Below are 24010 nucleotides of genomic sequence, written 5' to 3'. Positions count from 1 at the left end.
ATATCCTCCACAACTTATATTTTAATAAAGAATGAGAATCAGTGGGTTTTATAAGTTATAAGTTGTATAATCAAATGGCTTTTTACATGGTTTTACATACTTTCAATTATTAATTATTAATATATTAATAAATTATGTCTTACCGAATTTCCTAAACGTGAAATAAGCTATTACCATAGGTCTTATGGTAAGACTTAGACCCGGGACCTATTTACTTTTTAATTTTGATGTCTCCAGATACCAAAAACACGATTTGCTCAAATTCATATAAATGTGTGTCTGTAAACAAGACAACCCTTGTAAAAATCATCTGATCCTGTTGAAATTTGGTTTAAAACCTACGTTATTTTGGTTGAGTTAGTGAACCGGAATGATTAGACGATGGAAACGGGGTTTTAATGGGGTCGGTTATGGGGTACGTATCTTTTTTCCCAACTTGACCGATATTAACTTAACCATTTTCTTAAACCTCAAAAACAAATAATCATAATAAAATAGTGAAATGTTTAACAGAAAGTCGGACTTTCGTGCTCTTATCTTTAAATAGTATATATAGATTTTATAATTAAAAATAAAACATAAAAGTTTGATAATGTTTATAGCTTCTCTAAACACTGTAAAAATATCTATCAGTAATAGGAAAATTGACTATATTATATAAAATTAACAAACAAACCAGCAACTTAATATATAATAAATCTACATTAATTTATTTATATGACTTTAATCCAGTAGAACAAATTTTAGTATTTTTCCTATTAGCATTGATGTTATTATTGTGATGCACCATTTAGAACAAGCATATAAGGCCACATTTACCTGTAATCTTACAGAACAATAATCATTTCGCTCGAAAATTATATTACTGTAATATTTAAGTTTAACTTTCTATCTCATTTTCCACGAGAGATATGACTCGGAAAGATTACATATTTATCCACTTAAGTCGCAAAGCCGAGGATTATAAAACAGCGAAACAACAGATTAGGATCCACTTAATGAATTCTGACTTTTCACAAAAATCCACATTATTAAATTTGTTTTGGTCCCTCCTTTATAAACCCTTGGAAAGTACGAAATGAAGACAAATTGAATAAACAAACTACAGGAATGAAAAATGTCCATGGAATATAAAATTTGTGTTCTAGGAAATGTTTTATCAGAAAGCAGTTTTAAATTTCAAAATATAACCTTTGTAATTATAACTTATCGAGTTCATCGATAGTCACAGTTTAACTTTTATATTACTTTCGTAGTTTCAATTCTCAACCCGAATCTAATATAGGTAGGCCAAAGGTGGATTCTGTAAAGACAGATGTTTCAATTGGTAAAGCTGTCGGAAATTGGCTGAGACCAGAACATTTATACGATGTTATTGTGTCTCGGAGAAAATACTGGTAAAAAGGTTACTCTGTAAAACGTAGATCGATTTCAACAAAATTATTTAGTTATAGACTTTATACTTTATACTTTCACTTAAACATTGCATTCCTCAGCTTAAGTTATTTTCATTTTGATTTTATAGTTTTTAATTTTGTTCGCTTCACTCTGGTTTTCTCTGTCTACTGAACAACCTTTAGCTTCCATGTAGGAGTAGATGTGGGGTTTATCCACCTTGTTTCAATGAGTTTAGCAGAAATGTTCTTTGTAATTGTTTTAACACTGTAAAATTATTGACATTGTTAAAAGGCTTAGCGTTTGGTCCAACTTCTGTAGTTAGCAGGTATATCTTTTTTAATATCATGGGTTTTCATGCAGTTTTGTTCTTAACTTTTATCCAAATGGAAGTTTAAACTCTAATTGATCTTTTTCTAGTAAGAATATAATTATGTGAAACCTTGTTTGGTATAAATAAGTTATCATTTGTCTCCCGTGGTATATTGATCACTTTACAACCTGTGGAAACAATAACACGCATAATGGAAATTATAACATACATTTGAGTCAGCAGGGACCAATACAAATTTATAATGTTGCAGCATTGAAAGAAATAACGAGTGATTACGTTTCTGTCAGTGAGAAAAGCAGCTGGATTATTTGTCAATGATTTTCAATGCGTTTTATCTTCAAATATACAAATTAAATAATTATTTGCATAGATTTTGCCTATTAAAAACGACAGTTAGCTGTTTAACTTCAAATCTCATCTTGCGTACGTACTTAAGAGGTTTATTAAAATCACCATTAATAAATATGTTAGCCACTAAACATATCCGATAAACCAGGTACAATAGGGCATTTTAAAATTGAATCTCGATTGTATAGAGATAAAACAGAGGTAAAAAGTTTCGATGAGGCGTGTATTTTTGATTGTCAACGTAATTGTTTGGAATCGAACTGAGTTCAGCCAAAACACCCCAGTGGATTGTCAGATGTCAAAACGACTACCCTTACACAGGGATTTCATCTGGTGAAACTGTTGCGTTTGTAAAATTATTTACCAGCAGAATTTGTTGAATTCTGATTTACTTATTGGTTGGTACATTAAACTAAAGAAGTAATTTATTCGGTCAAATGTTTGGAATCGACGCCAGTCTAATGTCACGTCTTTCAAGGGACCATTAATATTGTCATCTGTTAAATACAAGAACTATGTAGCTTCTCACAAACCGACTATAGACTATAGACTCTATAGGCATTGTTTTAGCTCTACAACCGCCTAATGTCACGACTGTCAAGGGACCATTAATATTGTCATCTGTTAAATACAAGAACTATGTAGCTTCTCACAAACCGACTATAGACTATAGACTCTATAGGCATTGTTTTAGCTCTACAACCGCCTAATGTCACGACTGTCAAGGGACCATTAATATTGTCATCTGTTAAATACAAGAACTATGTAGCTTCTCACAAACCGACTATAGACTATAGACTCTATAGGCATTGTTTTGGCTCTACAACCGCCTAATGTCACGACTGTCAAGGGACCATTAATATTGTCATCTGTTAAATACAAGAACTATGTAGCTTCTCACAAACCGACTATAGACTATAGACTCTATAGGCATTGTTTTAGCTCTACAACCGCCTAATGTCACGACTGTCAAGGGACCATTAATATTGTCATCTGTTAAATACAAGAACTATGTAGCTTCTCACAAACCGATTATAGACTATAGACTCTATAGGCATTGTTTTGGCTCTACAACCGCCTAATGTCACGACTGTCAAGGGACCATTAATATTGTCATCTGTTAAATACAAGAACTATGTAGCTTCTCACAAACCGACTATAGACTGTAGACTCTATAGGCATTGTTTTGGCTCTACAACCGCCTAATGTCACGACTGTCAAGGGACCATTAATATTGCCACCTGTTAAATACAAGAACTATGTGGCATCTCACAGACTGACTATAGACTATAGACTATATAGGCATTGTTTTGGCTTGACAAGCACCTAATGTCATGACTGTCAAGGGACCATTAATATTGTCACCTGTTAAATACAAGAACTATGTGGCATCTCACAGACCGACTATAGACTATAGACTCTATAGGCATTGTTTTGGCTCGACAACCACCTAATGTCACGTCTTTCAAGGGACCATTAATATTGTCAACTGGTTAGTACAAGAACTATATAGCTTCTCACAAACCTATAGACTATAGACTCTATAGGCATTGTTTTGGCTCTACAACCGCCTAATGTCACGACTGTCAAGGGACCATTAATATTGTCATCTGTTAAATACAAGAACTATGTAGCTTCTCACAAACCGACTATAGACTGTAGACTCTATAGGCATTGTTTTGGCTCTACAACCGCCTAATGTCACGACTGTCAAGGGACCATTAATATTGCCACCTGTTAAATACAAGAACTATGTGGCATCTCACAGACTGACTATAGACTATAGACTATATAGGCATTGTTTTGGCTTGACAAGCACCTAATGTCATGACTGTCAAGGGACCATTAATATTGTCACCTGTTAAATACAAGAACTATGTGGCATCTCACAGACCGACTATAGACTATAGACTCTATAGGCGTTGTTTTGGCTCGACAACCGCCTAATGTCACGACTGTCAAGGGACCATTAATATTGTCATCTGTTAAATACAAGAACTATGTAGCTTCTCACAAACCGACTATAGACTATAGACTCTATAGGCATTGTTTTGGCTCTACAACCGCCTAATGTCACGACTGTCAAGGGACCATTAATATTGTCATCTGTTAAATACAAGAACTATGTAGCTTCTCACAAACCGACTATAGACTGTAGACTCTATAGGCATTGTTTTGGCTCTACAACCGCCTAATGTCACGACTGTCAAGGGACCATTAATATTGCCACCTGTTAAATACAAGAACTATGTGGCATCTCACAGACTGACTATAGACTATAGACTATATAGGCATTGTTTTGGCTTGACAAGCACCTAATGTCATGACTGTCAAGGGACCATTAATATTGTCACCTGTTAAATACAAGAACTATGTGGCATCTCACAGACCGACTATAGACTATAGACTCTATAGGCATTGTTTTGGCTCTACAACCGCCTAATGTCACGACTGTCAAGGGACCATTAATATTGCCACCTGTTAAATACAAGAACTATGTGGCATCTCACAGACTGACTATAGACTATAGACTATATAGGCATTGTTTTGGCTTGACAAGCACCTAATGTCATGACTGTCAAGGGACCATTAATATTGTCACCTGTTAAATACAAGAACTATGTGGCATCTCACAGACCGACTATAGACTATAGACTCTATAGGCGTTGTTTTGGCTCGACAACCGCCTAATGTCACGACTGTCAAGGGACCATTAATATTGTCATCTGTTAAATACAAGAACTATGTAGCTTCTCACAAACCGACTATAGACTATAGACTCTATAGGCATTGTTTTGGCTCTACAACCGCCTAATGTCACGACTGTCAAGGGACCATTAATATTGTCATCTGTTAAATACAAGAACTATGTAGCTTCTCACAAACCGACTATAGACTGTAGACTCTATAGGCATTGTTTTGGCTCTACAACCGCCTAATGTCACGACTGTCAAGGGACCATTAATATTGCCACCTGTTAAATACAAGAACTATGTGGCATCTCACAGACTGACTATAGACTATAGACTATATAGGCATTGTTTTGGCTTGACAAGCACCTAATGTCATGACTGTCAAGGGACCATTAATATTGTCACCTGTTAAATACAAGAACTATGTGGCATCTCACAGACCGACTATAGACTATAGACTCTATAGGCATTGTTTTGGCTCGACAACCACCTAATGTCACGTCTTTCAAGGGACCATTAATATTGTCAACTGGTTAGTACAAGAACTATATAGCTTCTCACAAACCTATAGACTATAGACTCTATAGGCATTGTTTTGGCTCTACAACCGCCTAATGTCACGACTGTCAAGGGACCATTAATATTGTCATCTGTTAAATACAAGAACTATGTAGCTTCTCACAAACCGACTATAGACTGTAGACTCTATAGGCATTGTTTTGGCTCTACAACCGCCTAATGTCACGACTGTCAAGGGACCATTAATATTGCCACCTGTTAAATACAAGAACTATGTGGCATCTCACAGACTGACTATAGACTATAGACTATATAGGCATTGTTTTGGCTTGACAAGCACCTAATGTCATGACTGTCAAGGGACCATTAATATTGTCACCTGTTAAATACAAGAACTATGTGGCATCTCACAGACCGACTATAGACTATAGACTCTATAGGCGTTGTTTTGGCTCGACAACCGCCTAATGTCACGACTGTCAAGGGACCATTAATATTGTCACCAAATTGAACTTCGTGCCATTGATGAATGAGCTGTCTGTCACACAAACGAATAACGTAAAATATCGACAACGATATTGGTTAAATATTCCACGATGAATTACACATTCGGAAACAGTGGTTTAAATTGTTTTCTGTGACAGGTGGAGTAATATAACTGTATGTTTAAAATAAAGCCTTATAATCGTAATGATGATAATATTTTATTTTACTATGTTATTGATTGTTTAAATAAAGTTTTGAAAATAAAAAGCAAATTAATATGGACTTTATCCTTTTTGACTAGAACTTGCTTTGGGACAAGTCTTTGTTCAACATCTGCAGTTGTATTTGTCCCAAACATAAGAAAATTAACATTTTCTTGACACTCTAAAACTATATAAAAGTCTTTTAGGGGACCTTGGTGGCTGGCGGCCATCTTGGATTATTTCAAACAGCTATATAAGGATTATTTATAATCCAAATACATTTTTTTCAAAAAGGCCTTCCCAAAAATTTTAATTTTAATATCTAGTGTACTGTGAGATCAGACATTTTCTTTGTAGTTTTGTGATTGTTTTCCAAGGTAGTCCATGGAGACTATCGGTCATCTTGGATTTGCCGAATATAATAACAATGTTAATTCCGTTCATTTTACATTCACTGAAGAATCATTTTCCATCTGAAAATATTTATCCACATACGAAAGTGATTGTAATTTAAATATAGAGTGCACTGGGCAATTAGAATTTCTTCCTACTTTTGTAATTTTTCTTAAGTTATACCGTCTAGGCTCCAACAGACAGAAGTGGAAATATAAAGTCAGAATGATTCCTTAAATCATCGAGTCTACTTGTGCTGCATAAACGATAAATATAATTGAAATGCTCACACATAACCTTTAGAGATAAGAAATGTCGTCAATTTCCCAAAGAGCAAAAAGTAAATACAACATCCTAGAGCCAGTGAATACTTATTTATAGTTGTTTGTTTTTATAAACATGCGACCGGTTAAATATTATAAGATATAATAATACAAGTAAAATTACCTATTCGTGTACCACGAAACAATTGGTCCAACATTCTTGTACATTTCATTGTTTTTTGGATTGTACACCCCCCTAACGATCAGTGTTAGTAGGAATTCAAAATGAAAAAAGATAGAGACAATGAGAATTAAGGTAATTTTAAGGAATCAAAATTAGTATCGTTTTATGCTGTAATATATCGTAAAACGTACGTTTTCAGTTTCTTGATGATTTTTTTGATCAAACGAAATTTTCCAAGACAAACTGAATCTTGGATGAAATTAAAAATTGCAGTTACTTGGACGATTAAACAAAATACCTCCTCAATCAACGTATGTTTACATATTTATACGTATGTTTACGACGTAGGCCTACGTTTACATGGCACTGATTCCTAAATCTAAACGTAATTTTGACTTACGACCACGGCTTTAGGTTGCAACTCCTATCACCTTAATCTAATCCCGTCTCATAGGCACTCTCACGTCGAGTTTTGTAATAAACTAAACTTGATTAGTCTTGTAATGCAGGTGTATTGTGTTTCATATCGTACCATTGCACGATTTACCAAATATTAAATGTGATTGTTTTTATTGATATTTAAGTAACGTTTCCTTCCAGGCCAGCGTGAACGTAGAGCATCGACAGCCGTGGTACCCCGGGGACACCATGGATGTCGCTGTGGTCACCGAGGTAGGGTCGACCGTCTGTCTAGTTGGAGGCCGAGGTGGCGAGATACAGGAAAAGTAAGTCTTGGAAATTAATTATTTAAAAAAATGTAACAAATGTGACTCAAAGCAAATTCTCATTTTAAAAGTCCTATGGCGATAATGGTAACAAGGAACTGAGTAGTTTGTCAAAATAGGGACCGGTAGATGGAAAGTAAATCTAAGTATGTCCATCAAATTAATACATATTGAACATTTTTTTCTTTTTATCCTGTCAAGAACAAAGAGAAAAATCTGTTTAGGATGCAGAACATGTTCTATGTGAGTGGAAGTACAGTTTGACAAGTCCTTTTTACCCATTAAATCCTTAATTAATTCTAGTATTTAGTTAACAAAAATGTTATAGTTTTGAATGTTAGAGCTTATATAAATTTCAGTAGTAATTGTGTTAACAAATGGACTAAATAATTTTCAACAAAGCAGAATAAATGTAGCTATGTAAGTCCTACGTATGTAGTAGGTCCTTACGTAGTCCGAAATTTGAGGGTAAAACAATTACGCGGAGTCTTGGCTTAACCCCCCATTGGGAAGAGCAGAAAAGATCCTAAAAGTTCTTAGTCAAAAGGGCTATTTCAGTACCATACGATATTTCTGTACTTTGTATGTATATAGTCTCTACAACACCTGTTTGTATGTTTGACCAGCAAGCAGATGGAGAGTGTGGACTTCTCTCAGGCTGGGCTGTGGTTGGCTCAACACGACTGTGGCAGAGGTGGGGGAGGAGGGGTGAGACATTCCTCTCTGAGAGAGCCACGTCGTACAGTCATGTTACACTCTGGCCTGGAGCAACTGTGGTTGTGGCACTGCTTCAACTATACGTGAGTCACATGTATTCTTATACAACATTAGTGTGGTAGTAGTTGAGGAGGGGTGAGACATTCCTCTCTGAGAGAGCCACGTCGTACAGTCATGTTACACTCTGGCCTGGAGCAACTGTGGTTGTGGCACTGCTTCAACTATACGTGAGTCACATGTATTCTTATACAACATTAGTGTGGTAGTAGTTGAGGAGGGGTGAGACATTCCTCTCTGAGAGAGCCACGTCGTACAGTCATGTTACACTCTGGCCTGGAGCAACTGTGGTTGTGGCACTGCTTCAACTATACGTGAGTCACATGTATTCTTATACAACATTAGTGTGGTAGTAGTTGAGGAGGGGTGAGACATTCCTCTCTGAGAGAGCCACGTCGTACAGTCATGTTACACTCTGGCCTGGAGCAACTGTGGTTGTGGCACTGCTTCAACTATACGTGAGTCACATGTAGTCTAATACAACGTTAGTGAGTACAACATTAGTGCGGTATTGGTAGAATAGGGGTGAGACATTATTCCTGATGTGGTTTTGTCTCTTCAAAAGCATAGTTCTCCTAATGTTTTCAGAATATTGGAAACCAATCTTCAAATTTATCAGTAGTCAAAACTAGAAACATGTGAATAATATGAAGTCATATAATTTCGCACTATTGTTGCTTAAATGTTGCAAGTAAATGTATTTACAATAAAAGGTAATATATCCAACGTAGGTAAAATAAATTGCTGTTATGAAAATTAAAGATATGGTAGAATAGTCAGATATTTCCTAGTATTCCGTCCCAGGTGAATTGTAACGGATTAAATGAGGTAGATTATAAAAAAGTTTAGTACTTCACAAGAGTAACATACTAGGTTATTTTACAATAAGTACTAAATAAATAAATAAATTATTAAAATATTAGTACCTAAATAACGACTATTCAGATCCATCACAACAATATATTAATGTTATAACAGTATTTCAACTGTATAATACAAGAGTAATTCATCACTACCTATGTTTATAACACTAGTCCATCACATCAGTCATACATCGCAACAGTATGTTATCGTAGTGGCAATGGTAATCCATCACTACAGCTGTTTATCACAGTGCTAGTTCTCCTCTACCTTAACTGATGTAGCTTATCACGTGATGCTTGTGTAGGACCGAGGTGGAGGCCACAGGGTTGACGGTGCCTGCACCCCCTCTGCCAGGGAAGTGTGTGCTAGTTCTCCTCTACCTTAACTGATGTAGCTTATCACGTGATGCTTGTGTAGGACCGAGGTGGAGGCCACAGGGTTGACGGTGCCTGCACCCCCTCTGCCAGGGAAGTGTGTGCTGGTTCTCATCTACCGTAACTGATGTAGTTTATCACGTGATGCTTGTGTAGGGCCGAGGTGGAAGCCACAGGGTTGACGGTGCCTGCGCCTCCTCTGCCAGGGAAGTGTGTGCTGGTTCTCATCTACCGTAACTGATGTAGTTTATCACGTGATGCTTGTGTAGGGCCGAGGTGGAAGCCACAGGGTTGACGGTGCCTGCACCCCCTCTGCCAGGGAAGTGTGTGCTGGTTCTCATCTACCGTAACTGATGTAGTTTATCACGTGATGCTTGTGTAGGGCCGAGGTGGAAGCCACAGGGTTGACGGTGCCTGCACCCCCTCTGCCAGGGAAGTGTGTGCTGGTTCTCATCTACCGTAACTGATGTAGTTTATCACGTGATGCTTGTGTAGGGCCGAGGTGGAGGCCACAGGGTTGACGGTGCCTGCACCCCCTCTGCCAGGGAAGTGTGTGCTGGTTCTCATCTACCGTAACTGATGTAGTTTATCACGTGATGCTTGTGTAGGGCCGAGGTGGAAGCCACAGGGTTGACGGTGCCTGCGCCCCCTCTGCCAGGGAAGTGTGTGCTGGTTCTCATCTACCGTAACTGATGTAGCTTATCACGTGATGCTTGTGTAGGGCCGAGGTGGAAGCCACAGGGTTGACGGTGCCTGCACCCCCTCTGCCAGGGAAGTGTGTGCTGGTTCTCATCTACCGTAACTGATGTAGTTTATCACGTGATGCTTGTGTAGGGCCGAGGTGGAAGCCACAGGGTTGACGGTGCCTGCACCCCCTCTGCCAGGGAAGTGTGTGCTGGTTCTCATCTACCGTAACTGATGTAGTTTATCACGTGATGCTTGTGTAGGGCCGAGGTGGAAGCCACAGGGTTGACGGTGCCTGCGCCTCCTCTGCCAGGGAAGTGTGTGCTGGTTCTCATCTACCGTAACTGATGTAGTTTATCACGTGATGCTTGTGTAGGGCCGAGGTGGAAGCCACAGGGTTGACGGTGCCTGCACCCCCTCTGCCAGGGAAGTGTGTGCTGGTTCTCATCTACCGTAACTGATGTAGTTTATCACGTGATGCTTGTGTAGGGCCGAGGTGGAAGCCACAGGGTTGACGGTGCCTGCACCCCCTCTGCCAGGGAAGTGTGTGCTGGTTCTCATCTACCGTAACTGATGTAGTTTATCACGTGATGCTTGTGTAGGGCCGAGGTGGAAGCCACAGGGTTGACGGTGCCTGCGCCTCCTCTGCCAGGGAAGTGTGTGCTGGTTCTCCTCTACCGTAACTGATGTATTTTATCACGTGATGCTTGTGTAGGACCGAGGTGGAAGCCACAGGGTTGACGGTGCCTGCGCCTCCTCTGCCAGGGAAGTGGACCCTCTTTGCCCTCATCCTGTCCCCAGCCCCTGGACGTAGACTCCAGTTCTCCCCGCCAGCCAGTCTCTCAGTCTTCCGCCCCGTAGAGGTTGAGTTCCGACTCGCACCTAGCATCAACGTCGGGGAAAGTCTGGAGGTTGATGTGAAGATTGGCAACAACGTAAATTCTTGTGTTGATGTGAGTTCAAATTTTTCAAGTGCTCTTATCTAGTTTTAAATCCATTATATACATTATATTCTTAGATTAAATAACACAAATCTTCAATATCACAAGGGTTTCAATATGAAGAGTGATTTAGTCCTGAACTGGGTTTTTACAGGGAAAATGGGACTTATCGGAAACGATCCGACATAAGCTTTTAAGAACAAAATGAAAAGCGATACCAGTTGTGACTAACTAGAGAGCAGCTCCCTTATCGGTACACAGCGATAAACTCTAGGCTTTTTTGGCCAAAGGGAAATCAGCTTAACCAAGATGTTGGATGTTGGGATGGTATTTTTATCCCAAGTTGGTCTCTTGATTTGTATGTTTCGTTTTTAGATGTGTTAAATGGTTGTTTCACTGTGGGTTTTAGGTAAACGCTCTGCTGTCGCTCAATGAAGGGGCGCACTTTGCTGGGGTGAACCAGCCCTTCGTGGCAGAGAAGTTACGCCTAGGACCACAAGGCGCAACTTCCTTGGTCATCAAACTGGTTGCAACTAGTCCCGGCCTCAAGAAAATGACTGGTGAGTGTTTATTATCTATTGTACCATTACCATTTGTATCTGGTTAACTAAATAACTAGATTATTATGGCCTTCTAATTGTTATACTACTTTTCGTAATATTTGTAGATTAAATAATAATATTCTCCTAAAACTACACAAACATTCGATAAATTATTAGAGCTTTGGTGTCAAGATACCTGACTCACCAATATTAAACTTACAATCAAAATGCTATTGAACTACTACTATCATCACAGATAGTTTGTTCTTTGGATTTGCTGTCGTACTAGCGGTTTCACTGTTTCCAATTGTGCATTAGATAGAGTGGCAACCGATGTTGCTGGTTCGATTAATTCAATAAAGCTTAGCTAGTCACATCCCACTAGACAAACGAAAATACTGGTTGGGGGTGGGTCGAGGGGGAAATGCACCCCACGATAGAAATATATTAGAGTGGAAGTGGTTATTTATAAATTCTTTATTTATACAAATTATTCTGCAGCAATGCATTCAAAAATAAAAATATCACATAGGTCACAATGACCTGTGCGTGATAAGAGTCCTTAACTGGCTGCTTCATCAAAATAAAAGTTCTTCACACTTCACTACACATAAAAAAAATCTAAACAATAACTTGGTAAAATAAGCATACAAATTGATTTACTATACAATTAAAATTATAATAACCTAACAACCATATACAATGTGCAACTCCGTAGCTTGGGGAACTCATTGCTTGCATTAAATCTGATTAACACAATTTTTTTTCAATTCCCAAACATACATACATACATAGTAAATACACACATGTACATACATAGTGTAATGTCAGGAATATATTTTACAGTATATGATCCATTGCATGGCTTTATGGTTTTTTTCTGCATGGCAAAAACTATTCTTAGTTAGGGTAAATTTTTGTTCTAACCGGATCTTCTGATTCTAAACCAAATTAAGTGAAAGTTAACACTCCTAAAATATTAGACCTACGATGAAGGATTTGTATCAAATAATATAGTAGCTTTGTACTAACCGAAAATAAAATATAAACGTTGATTAAAAGAGTGTTTTTTTTATTTAGCATTTTTAATAAGCTAATATATCTTGTTTATCTAATCTAATCTGGTTTCCTTGTAATTTATTTAAGCTATTTTCGGTTAATATAACTTGAAATAGTAAACAATTGCAAGCAACCTTCAGTAAATCATCAATATTTTATCTCTCTTCTTAATAAATATAACATCAAATATTTATCTAAGAACGTTTGATACAATGTTATACGTTGTATCTTCAAAATATAATTTAAAGTTTGCATCATGGACTTCCACCAATTCATATTTAAAAAGCAATGCACACAAATGACTTGTCCCAGAGAAATACTCCTGCTTACAACTTTTGGTCTTTGTCCCAAAGCAATATTCACAAACTACCCCTCAACTCCCTGAACATGTTGCGCCGAAGTTCAAAAGGGATGCAATCTTCATCGTTCCTATACAACCCTAGACATTCCACGATTTATTACTGTACAACAAGGGGATGAATATTTATACACTCTTCTAAGACATGACGTCTTAGAGCGGAAAACCTTTTAACATTGATCAATATTACATATAGGCATATTTAAATTTGTGAAAACGACGTGAAATTATTTTTTTGGAGACTAACTCTACCATAAATTAAATTATGAAACTAAATCTGTTTTATTTTAAAGATTATTGTGGGACGTAAAAACTGTTTCATCTCAGGGTCAGAGTAATGTAAATATGTGTTTGTTGATAAACAAAGACTATGCCTTGACACAAAATAAACAAGGACATTAACCTTGTTTATTCTATTCTATAGCAATATAGAATTGCTACCTGCGTATTAGCAATTCTATGTGGATCATTTTTCATACTTTTTCAAAAGTTGTAACTTTAGTATAAAATCATTTAGTTTATTTTTTAAACTAAGAGAATCAAAAACTAATTTTGGCTTTGGTCAGAATAATAGAGTAAAACCTGAAATGTAAAACACCAAAATTCAAAATTGTAGAGATTCCCGTCAATTAAATGTCTCTTCATTTTGACTCGATAAAGTTTTACGGGCTGTAAAATCCAAATATTACGTATAAAAATGTCTATTTCTGGCGTAGTAAGGTCATTTTAGATTTCTAGTACATCTACAGAGATGAGCTTGCACTGTATTCTTTTAAAAGCATATGGTTCCTGAAAAATCAATGTAAATAATATTAAAACCTTCCAAGTTTATGTTCCGAGTGCCCATCAAAAACACATTATATAGTAAATACACAAACATAAATACCTTCTATTATGTTACATAAATACATAAATACACATACGTAAATACACAATATGTGTTGTATTTTTAACTATGCATCAAAGTTCCCCCCCCCCCATGCATCATGAGAAAAGTGCCTTGTTACCTCATCATTCCTTACAGGATGGTTCATGTAACTATACATCTCATTTCCTGAATTAAATCCTAATCTCCAATGTCTTAAATTAATTTGAGCTCCAAGACCATCCAATTTTACAATAACATCAAAAACCATAAATTGTTTTTTTAGAGACTGTAAAGTGAGTTTATACTGGGCTGTTTCAGTTGAAGTGTCAGCATTCATAAGTGAGACCTGCCAGACGATCAGTGACTCTTCAGGGGCCCACGGTAACCACTCCTTGGTCAGCACAGTCGTTCGATCAGCAGAGATCATGGTCTACCATGAGGGTCTGGTGCGTTCCCATACCGAGAGCGCATATTTCTGCGCCAACGGTTAGTAGGAAAAAATATGTTTATATTACCTGCATTAGTAAGGATGGCAATTGATGATATTTTTAAATGAGGTGTTTGATAAAGCTCTATGACCAAAAGAACTAAATAAGCATTCAAACGTGTTAAAAACAAACACATTTTATGCATCACTAGGCCAAAAATACATTTTTACCGCAAAGAAAGCATTGATCTTTTGCTTCCGCGTCCTAGTTGTTGTCACGTAAAATTGCGTAGTGCAGTTAATTCTTGTTTTGTACCTGTTCACCCCCTTGCTCTGCGGGACTGTTCCCACGAACGTGTATAGAAATGATGTGGGTGGGCAGAATCAGCCACTATGTTTAAGTAACCCAATGTAATTTCTTGCTATAGGAACGCTTATAAAAAAAACTGTAAAAACATGTTAAACTCTTTAAAATCAAGGTGAATATCTTTTTTTAGAAACGCTCATTGAAGAAGCAATTTAAACGATAGATAGTTCTGGACATTATCTTTTTGTATCATACCACCAAAACATTAAGCAGGAAAACATATGTTCCTATGAAGAGTGCTTTGAAAGAACCTCTAAAATGGTTTGGCTCTGAGGTGATACACGAGATAGCCTTAAGCCCTTAGAAGATTAAAACTGCTTCACTCAAAAGCTTTTGTTTACTTTTGCTCCATACCTATACAATTCATACGCAGGGAACTTTCTTACCGTCAACTATTTATGTTCAGGTCTCTGCTTGCATAATAGACTTAGTATTTAGTAGGTCTAATTATAATTATAAGTCGCCCAATGCATTAAATAATAAAATTAAACAAGACTACAAAACTTTAAGTGGTAAACGTGATTTTATATTGGCTAAATTAACTATTTAGAAAATATAAACAACAAAACTTTATAAAATTTATGTCATATTAAGTCAATCATTTTGTTAAAGCCATAAATAGTCGGATACTTAAGAAACCACACTGTCTGGTTTCAATGGAATAATAACAACCTTGCACTTATGGGCTGTTGATACTTGGCAAACTGAAATTTCTTACCCTTCTCTACTCGTAAATATTTAAATAGTTTTCCCATTCCAAGATAAACCCCAAAAAAAATCAATTACGTCCATCACTTAAAAAAATAACTTAAAAAATAACAAAAGAAAGTCTTTGCCTAGCAGAAATCAAAAATGTTACTCCTACTTATTTTCGACTTTTGGTATTTGACCAACTGCCATTTATGTTTCATCACTTTTCAGAAAGCTTTCAATGGACTCTCCAAAACTCTCTTTTTTATTTTTTTATTTCAAAAACCTTTCAATTGCTTCTTTATTTTCCAGAGAAAATGATGATATCGGAACCGGAGAACTTCAAGTTTGAGTTTGTGCCAGCCCCCCGTAACAGAGAGGGGTTGGTTTTCGAGGTGAGAGCTGCTGGAGGGGTGCATATAGCTCTGAGTGAACACCAAGCTACTACAGCCACTTCGTATCTGCTGGTGATCGACAATGACGTCAGCTACATTGCCAGGGGCAAACATGGTCAGTTAATGTAGTAGGGGAACGTATTCCTTTGAATAAAAAACCCTTTAATCACCAATAGCCTTTACCTACATCATAATGCCGTAACCTATAAGTTCGGGACCCACCTTAATATTAAGCTGCTAAAAAGGATATGCTGCTCAGACGAAGACGTGTCTTCTGTTTTGGTAAATTCTCACCACCAAAACTAGAAGACAATCTCATTGTTTTCGCCCCTTAACAAAGCAATCATTGTAAGGCATTTACACTCATCACTAACCATAAAATTTCGTTTACGAAGATGGTTGGTAAGGAGTTATTAGGTATTTAATTAGTTTTCTGTGTCAGCGAGTTTTAGAATAGTGCCAATTAGCTTGTAACAATCTTAATTGCATCATTTTACGAGATTTTTATTTTTACGATCTACTAGTGGCCTATATTTTGATATTAGTTTCCACATTCTCATCCCTAGACAATAGAACTGTTTTACACATTACGACAGTTTAGGCCGAGAGGATCACGTTATTATCATATGGATAAACATCATTAATGTTTTTGTTGGTATTCGGACACGTTACCTTGGGGACCGATGTTTCATTCTCTACCACTAGACAAAAGGTTCCTGTTTGTTTACAATGGTTTGCCATTAAATTGAATTTTCACCGGAGGTAATAAGCTAAACGTCTAATACGAAAGGCTGCTATTCTTTTGATGGTTCTAGTTTCGTTTCAAAAACATTATCGTGTGTGTTTTACCGTTTAAATTACACACAGTAATACACCAAATATATTGGCTTTTTCCCAACTGCCAACCATTGATATTGAAGGGGAGAACATATACTCTAAAATTAATCTGCCATAAAGACCTCTTGTGTTAATGTAAAATTCTCTTGATATACTGACTTAGGAGCGAGAACTTAGGTAGTAGAAGGCGTTGATTCCTGAGGTCATGGGTCCAAATCACGCCAATCACTATTGCTTTTATCTAGTGGCTATACCATGAACCTCTAGAATTGGTCTAGAAGGAATATGTAAAACAGTTCCGGGCTAGATCTTGACATCATTGGATATGAAATTAGAACAACCTAAAAATACACTGACTTGCCCTGTGCAGGTTATGGCGTACACCTAGTGAGCGCAGAGACCCACGGGGTTCTGTCCACGGAAGAGTCAAGGACTTTCTGGGTGTCCTGGGAAAGAGGAAGTGTGTCCTGTGGAAGAGGCTTTGTCTTCCACTCCAACACGCTTCTTAAGTGGAAGATGAACAAGAAGACCAAAGTAGCCTTCGTAGGCTTCACTACATCCTGGAGGAAGAAGGCCGACTTTAGGTAAAACTTTTTAAAGAATTAATTAGAGATACAAGCACAGTATAAATATCTGATATGTAAATTGTTTGCAAGATTTTTCATATTTTCCTTTTATTATTTTTTATCAGAGTGATAATAAGTTACAAATAAAGCAATAAAAAGTACCCTCATTAACCCTTTTTTCCATACTTGAATAAATTTTAATGAATAGGAATATCCGTTTTATAGCTATTAACATCATACCTAAATTGTAATGTGATTGAGCTATAGGGAAATGATTATATCCTTTAATAATTATCAAAATCCCAGTTCAGAAATTACCCTATTCAAAATATTTCGAATGTATAGGCCTATTAATTTATTGAAACATGAGGTTGTGATATAATATTTTAGGAAATATTATTTAACAAACAATTCATTATTTACGTAATTTGGAATTCAATTCAACATCACTGAGTTAATTTTCTACTTACATAAACAATAACTGTGCCTCACATGCTCTAATTTATCAATGCGTTGTTTTGTCTATAATATATTCATATACTTTTCAAATGAAACAATGAATGATTAAATATTAATGGTTCTTTGATTGCAAATTAATAACTAAAAAAACATAATTATTGGCTGTAAAATTATATTACTGGGGATTAAATTATTTCACAAAATCAAATAATTTCAATTTGGTTATTTTCACTTACGATTTATACGTATAGGCCTTAATTATTAAATATCATGACAATAATTTTTATGGTAAACCATGGTAATGGTATATTAAATGCTAAAAAACAATCATAGGAGATATGGGAAATATTTTAAAGACCCTTTTGAATATCGGATATTTAAAAAAAAATGCTACAAATCCCATAGGTATTAAGCCACAATTGCATTTTTAAATATACAATAGTTAAAATAGTTATTGCCAATGATATATATAAAAAGGACATTTTCTATGTATATTTTATTTATACATCATTTATTGATAAATTATCAATAAAGTTGAAAATAAGTTGTTATTTACCACTAAGAGATGTTGAAATGAGCTCTCACTCAACAGTCTGACGTATATGGAGCGAGTTTAGGCATAGGGAATATAAGTGAGTGCCTATAATGGTGGGGTGGTAATGTGTGACAGAGAATGTGTGGGGGGGGGGGGAGAATGCTGCGTGAACACATACCATAGCGATAAATTGTTGATATAAATGAACCTCAAATTGGTAGTAAATATTTACCTTATAAGATTATTTCTTTCTCTACCCGTGAAAGAATGTTAATATATCTTAGTGCCTGTGAACTATTAAAGATGTATTGAAAGTTGTTGCATTTTAATATAATTTACCTTTCGATTGTAAACGACACCTTGGAATTAGTTGTTTATCCTTCATGCAAAATACGAGTTTAAACGTCTCGGATACATATGACTACCTGCCAGCTCAATATGTGAAACGTCTTCTGCCAGTGACAGCTGCAACTTTACTACCACGTAAAACGAGGGTAGTTTAATATTCTAGGAACAAACATAAAGAAGGGCTAAAACAAGAAAGTGGCTTGAATAAAGCAGGAGGATTGCAATACGAGTGTACACTTTAGTCTCTGAAACTCGCTTAAATTTATAATCAGATGATTCTTAGGTGCTTGAAAATTTGCTTTTTATTTGGGATTAGATAATTGTATCACTACTTCCAATAAGTTTTTCATTTTTCAATTATTAAATATTTACGATGATTCAAAATACATTTTCAGTGCAATTTTAAAATTGTATATCTTTATTGAAAACCAATAAGTATTTTGAATATACATATTTAGCCTAGCTCAAGATAAATTAAAGGAACAACAAGTCTATCCAACTAACCATTGCATACACTATATGATTAATTACATTACTGAAATTGTGTTTTTAAGCTACGAAAACTGCCTGTAGTTCACGTTGTTGTTTTTGTCATTAAAATAAGGGTTATTATATTTATTCAAAAACAAAGTAAACCCATTAATTAATTTGAACAGGTTCCCCAATGACAAAGATAATTATTCTTAGATCAAACGTAAAATCAATTCTTCGAGGTCTGGGGACGCTATTAGGTGCGTATTTTATTTAAATATGAGTCAAGGATGAGTGTAAGATTAGTGGTACGATCTTGTAGTCTTGTTAAAGGCCGACATGTTCCTTAGACACAGCTGTTAATTAAAGCGTAACAGTCAATGAAACCCAAGGGTCCAACAGAGTTTAGTGGAATCCTAACCAAATTTTTTTCTTGTAATTAACGATTTGGTCTAATTATCAGGATAGTACCGCAGATAGTCGAAGTACTAATCCAGAATAAAATCTGCTTCAGGCCTGAACCATGACTACAATTTTATGTTTGATCTTTGTATGTCTTAGGGCTCTAGGGAAAATTCATCATTTCAATTGCGGATTCCATCCTAAGCATAGGCGGATTTGGATTAACACTAACTTAACTTTAAGTACCATCTGTTTCTGTGGCAGGATCTGGAACTACAACGAGGAGGCAGGATTCTCCCAGGTCCTGCACCTGGATGTTCCTCACTCTGTTCTACCTGGATCTGAGAGTGGAACTCTTCTGGTAAATGGAGGACTTTACCTAGCAGACCTTCCCTCAGCACTGGGGCCTCAGTCATTGGCAGAGTACAGCAGGTATTGTAGAATCCTTGATCTTTATTCTGTCTTTTCTTGGAAAAATATCCATAGTACCTTTTTGGTCCCCTTAAAGAACAAGCAAGCCTTCCCACTTACCTTGAAAGATTAAATATAAACGTCAATTAGATCTACGACCACAGCTTGAAATCATTTGGTGGTCACCTGCACGAGCTGACGAGCGCCGGCAACTTGACAGAGAGCGACGATGGCCTGGATGTTGATGTACCACTCCTGAACATAGTGGTTGAAGGTCGGATACGCTTAATTCGTAATGAGTAATCTAAATATCACTTCAGGACTCGTCAACGTCACTAAGGTCATTGTGACCGGAATTATCAACCAGCTGATTACAGTGAGACTTCCCGGATATACCTAGTAATCGGTATTTCCCGGATTACTTTTACTGTCGCGTTCGGTTACGTGTTCACCGACGTCAGTTCCCATCGATGTTGGCCTATTGTGTGACCGGACACAAGAGCCAGGGTCAGACTTTAGATTTAGTCGGTGTTGATTCGCGGACCGATATCTTTACGTAAGGCAATTGTGCGCCTTGCTCAGTATGGTCAGACATCCAGAGCATATAGTCGTTTGTGACCATCCCAAACGTGTCCGAGATGGAGCAGCATACACAAAAACCCATCATCATCATCAACCCGGATTTGACTTCTCCAGTAGGCTAAGGGATCTACTTCAACTAACCACCTCCTCTCCCTTTGTGACTTTAAAACATTAACAGTACAATAGGGGAAGTACGTTTTATCAAAAGTCCACGGACGTTATATATGATGTTCTTCTTAATGGTGTTTAAGTATAGTTTATTATTATAGTTAGTTTATTTAAGTATAGTTATTATTATTGGCAGTACGGTAGGGGTATACCTGATAAAAATTCCCCACTACACGGTCCGCCTCTGGGGCGGAGGTCCCATCAAGCCAACGGCGAATTATTTTATACGCACAAACATCAAGTCTTGAGTATAACTGAGACGTCAAAGATAATATAAGAGAGGCAGAGAGCGTTAATTTAGAATTCTGTTGCTTGGTGACAGCTTTGGTAACTTGTTTTAGCTACATGTTAAGGTTATATTTACAATTTATTAATTATTCATAAACAAAATAACACATTTGTAATATTTGTACCATCACAAACGATAATTTATGTTTACGAAATCTTTATTGTTTAGATGTTGTTCCTTTATAATATTCTAAATTTAATAATTGAATTATAACAGATACAGAAAAAAAGTCTCGAAATAAAAATTTGTAACAATACGACTAAAGATTTAGGTGTTTTGTTCTTTTTTAAGTAGCAGTTTATTGTCAATTATTCATATACGGACATTTGTTATTTTAATGTTATAATAACCATATTATAATATGGTTTTGAAACACAAACAACATAGAGCTAAACCGAGTGCAACGAAATTATATTTTAATTGTATTATAACAGTATTGAACTTTAATAGATGTCTACATAGCCATACCGCCTCAACATGCAAGTCCATTAATATTGCATACACCAAAGTTGTGTGATGAAGATTACGTATGCCCAACATTTCCATAGTACGGGTAGTCAGGGCCCGAGGCAATACATGTTGTGGGTCCCTTTGGTTCCCCTTCACATCAAGCACCGCCCTTATAAATTATTCAGCGTTCGGAATTGCTTGGGAAACCTTTCAAACATCCTCCCTAATTTATTCAAAATTGAAATAGTTGTTAGTTCTCGAATACATCTTATAATTGAAACTAACCTTTGATATGACTTTGATTGGACTCGTGTTAGTAACATTTGTAACTGTTAGGCATTTTAAAACATAAACTTTGGAATACTTATCCGTTGGTTTGTGAGTTTGAACATTATTTTCCACAAACCATAAGTATCTGCAATAAATATAAGTACTTAATTAGTTTTGGAATAGTCTTATAAACTAAAATAATTTGTTGTTTATAATTCACAATTCGTTAGGCATATGTAGTTTAACTTAATTGTGGATAAAATAATTACGTTTATTACTTGTATATATTTTGTTATCATGTGTTTGCTTTGAAGGAAATAAATAACAAATAAATTTGCCCTGAAGCACAATTTACGCTTCCTTTTTATAATTAGACCTTCTTGATTTTTTCGTGTAAGGGTTATGAAATAAAGGAAAATATGAAATTTTCTTACGCACATCTTAAAATATGTATCAGTAATCGGTTCCAGGTAATAATGGTTTGTGACTCAACATAGTAATTACACCTTTTTTAATTGTTCATGTTTTGTGTTTTTGTTTGTTTGATGAATTTAACATAGTACTTTTTCACCAGCCTCGCCACAGCGATTGCCAGACTGGCTCCACTAGTCCTAGGTAACATGTCCAGCAATGCCTCAGACGCTCAGCTGCGATCGCTGTCCACACATATCCAGAATCTTCTGGTGTTCCGACAAGAGGACGGCTCATTTGGAGACCACGTCAATGTTTCTAGTCTTTGGTAAGTGTAACAGCTGAGAATAACTGTAAAATGTAAGGCTTTGTCGTGCAAGTTTATGGTAGATCACAAAACTCTTGAGCTGACAATCGCTTTGTTTAGTGATCATTATGTAATTTTTATGGGAAGTTTCTAACTTTGGTATGGACATTAGAACCGTTAACTTCAAATTTGACTGAGACTTGAGAAATGCTATGAGTGCTATCTAGACCACTTCTAGGTGTGCTACGGACTTGAAATTTCCCGGCTTCTTGGTGATTGCTTCTCACCCCTTCCTAAATTTCAAAAAAGACATTTTAAAACTTACTACCACCTTTTTACTTCATACATCACTTAACTGATATCAACTTATTAAATATCGATCTATTCTAATATAGTTGTTAAATCGTATTTAATTTAATATCGATTTTCACTATAACGATCCCCATTCGCCTTATTTTGTTGGCCAAAAACTCAGTTGTAAAAATACTTTACTAACATACTCTCTTACCGCAACTTTCAAAAAGATTTTTTATAAGGGGTTCTTTAAGTTGGAGTTCTTGAAATTAACTTGCCAACCTCCCCTAATGTATTCGTGAAATTGTTTTTATATAACGTTATATTGACTGGTTCACTGCCTGCTTTGTTACAACTCTAATCTAATAATGACGACTAACAGCTAGGGGGCCTGGGGGCGGAGCCCCCAGCGAGCCAAAGGCGAGTAATAGTTATAATGCGTCTTAATGCCCTTTAGGATATTGTTATAATGCATCACAATTTTTCAGGGCGACTTTGCAAAGTCTGGATATCCTCTCGAGGGCTCAGTCGTATTTGGGGATCGACCCTGATATTCTCTCCAAGGTGAAGGACTGGTTGAGAGGAAGACAAGCCAAAGATGGCAGCCTGAGCCCTTGTCCTTCAGAAACAACTGTTGATAACGCCAGCGAGCTCAGCCAGAAGATACAAGCAACTGCGGAAACCCTGACCACTCTTATCGGAATTGGAGTAGAAACTGAGGTAAGGATCTTTTGTAAACTACCAACATCCTATTTGATACTAGGATATGTTTGAGTAAATTAAAGTGTTCACTGTTCGTGTATAATTCGCTGATAACAATTCAGGGGATCATTGCTTGTCTGGTGGTCAGGGGTTCAGATTAGGGATGGACGTTTTTGTGAAGGACATCAAAATTCTCTGGATTCCCAGCATAAACACCTACTTTCATCTTAAAGCATTTGTCCTTCTTTCATAATAAAATGACACTAAAGAAGACACTTCCACAAAAGAATATGCACCACAGAATGATCTGGAAATAAGGTTATCTGTTATAACTAGGCTACAACAGTTGTTCTTTTATTTCAAAAGGTTACTAGCCTCTTTCAGCTTTGCTTTCCTCTTTCTACAAACACATTTCCAGAAAATGTTAGTCAATACATTTCAGGAGGGAACAGTGCTAATATTTTAAAATTTGAATTTTAAAGCTGATAAAAGGGCATGAACCCATGGTCCTACCTATATGGTAACTTAACCAATAAGGGTTAAGCCATAACATTTTCCTACGAATCGTTAATAGTAGTTTATATTTGCAACAAACCTTTACTTGACTAAGTTTTTTTCTTCA

General features: G+C 36.4%; 1 protein-coding gene across 1 annotated transcript in view; it reads left to right on the top strand.

Annotated features, from left to right (window-relative positions):
• Positions 1 to 24010, top strand: part of LOC128998795 (C3 and PZP-like alpha-2-macroglobulin domain-containing protein 8) — a 130640-nt gene that overhangs the window by 89120 nt on the left and 17510 nt on the right. The window contains exons 12-23 of the mRNA XM_054425152.1: positions 7419 to 7543; positions 8170 to 8343; positions 8456 to 8487; positions 8682 to 8775; positions 10955 to 11192; positions 11590 to 11740; positions 14326 to 14493; positions 15804 to 16001; positions 17094 to 17307; positions 19769 to 19936; positions 22249 to 22413; positions 23175 to 23406. Of these exons, the coding sequence (XP_054281127.1) occupies positions 7419 to 7543; positions 8170 to 8343; positions 8456 to 8487; positions 8682 to 8775; positions 10955 to 11192; positions 11590 to 11740; positions 14326 to 14493; positions 15804 to 16001; positions 17094 to 17307; positions 19769 to 19936; positions 22249 to 22413; positions 23175 to 23406 (1959 nt within the window). The remainder of the gene's footprint in view (positions 1 to 7418; positions 7544 to 8169; positions 8344 to 8455; positions 8488 to 8681; positions 8776 to 10954; positions 11193 to 11589; positions 11741 to 14325; positions 14494 to 15803; positions 16002 to 17093; positions 17308 to 19768; positions 19937 to 22248; positions 22414 to 23174; positions 23407 to 24010) is intronic.

The sequence above is a fragment of the Macrosteles quadrilineatus genome, unplaced genomic scaffold (genome assembly GCF_028750875.1).
Source record: "Macrosteles quadrilineatus isolate MER2022 unplaced genomic scaffold, UCM_ALF_1.0 Scaffold_7__1_contigs__length_78375512, whole genome shotgun sequence".
Classification (NCBI taxonomy): Eukaryota; Metazoa; Arthropoda; class Insecta; order Hemiptera; family Cicadellidae; genus Macrosteles; species Macrosteles quadrilineatus.
Note: the sequence above shows the minus strand (reverse complement) of the source record. Positions and strands in the feature narration are given on the sequence as shown.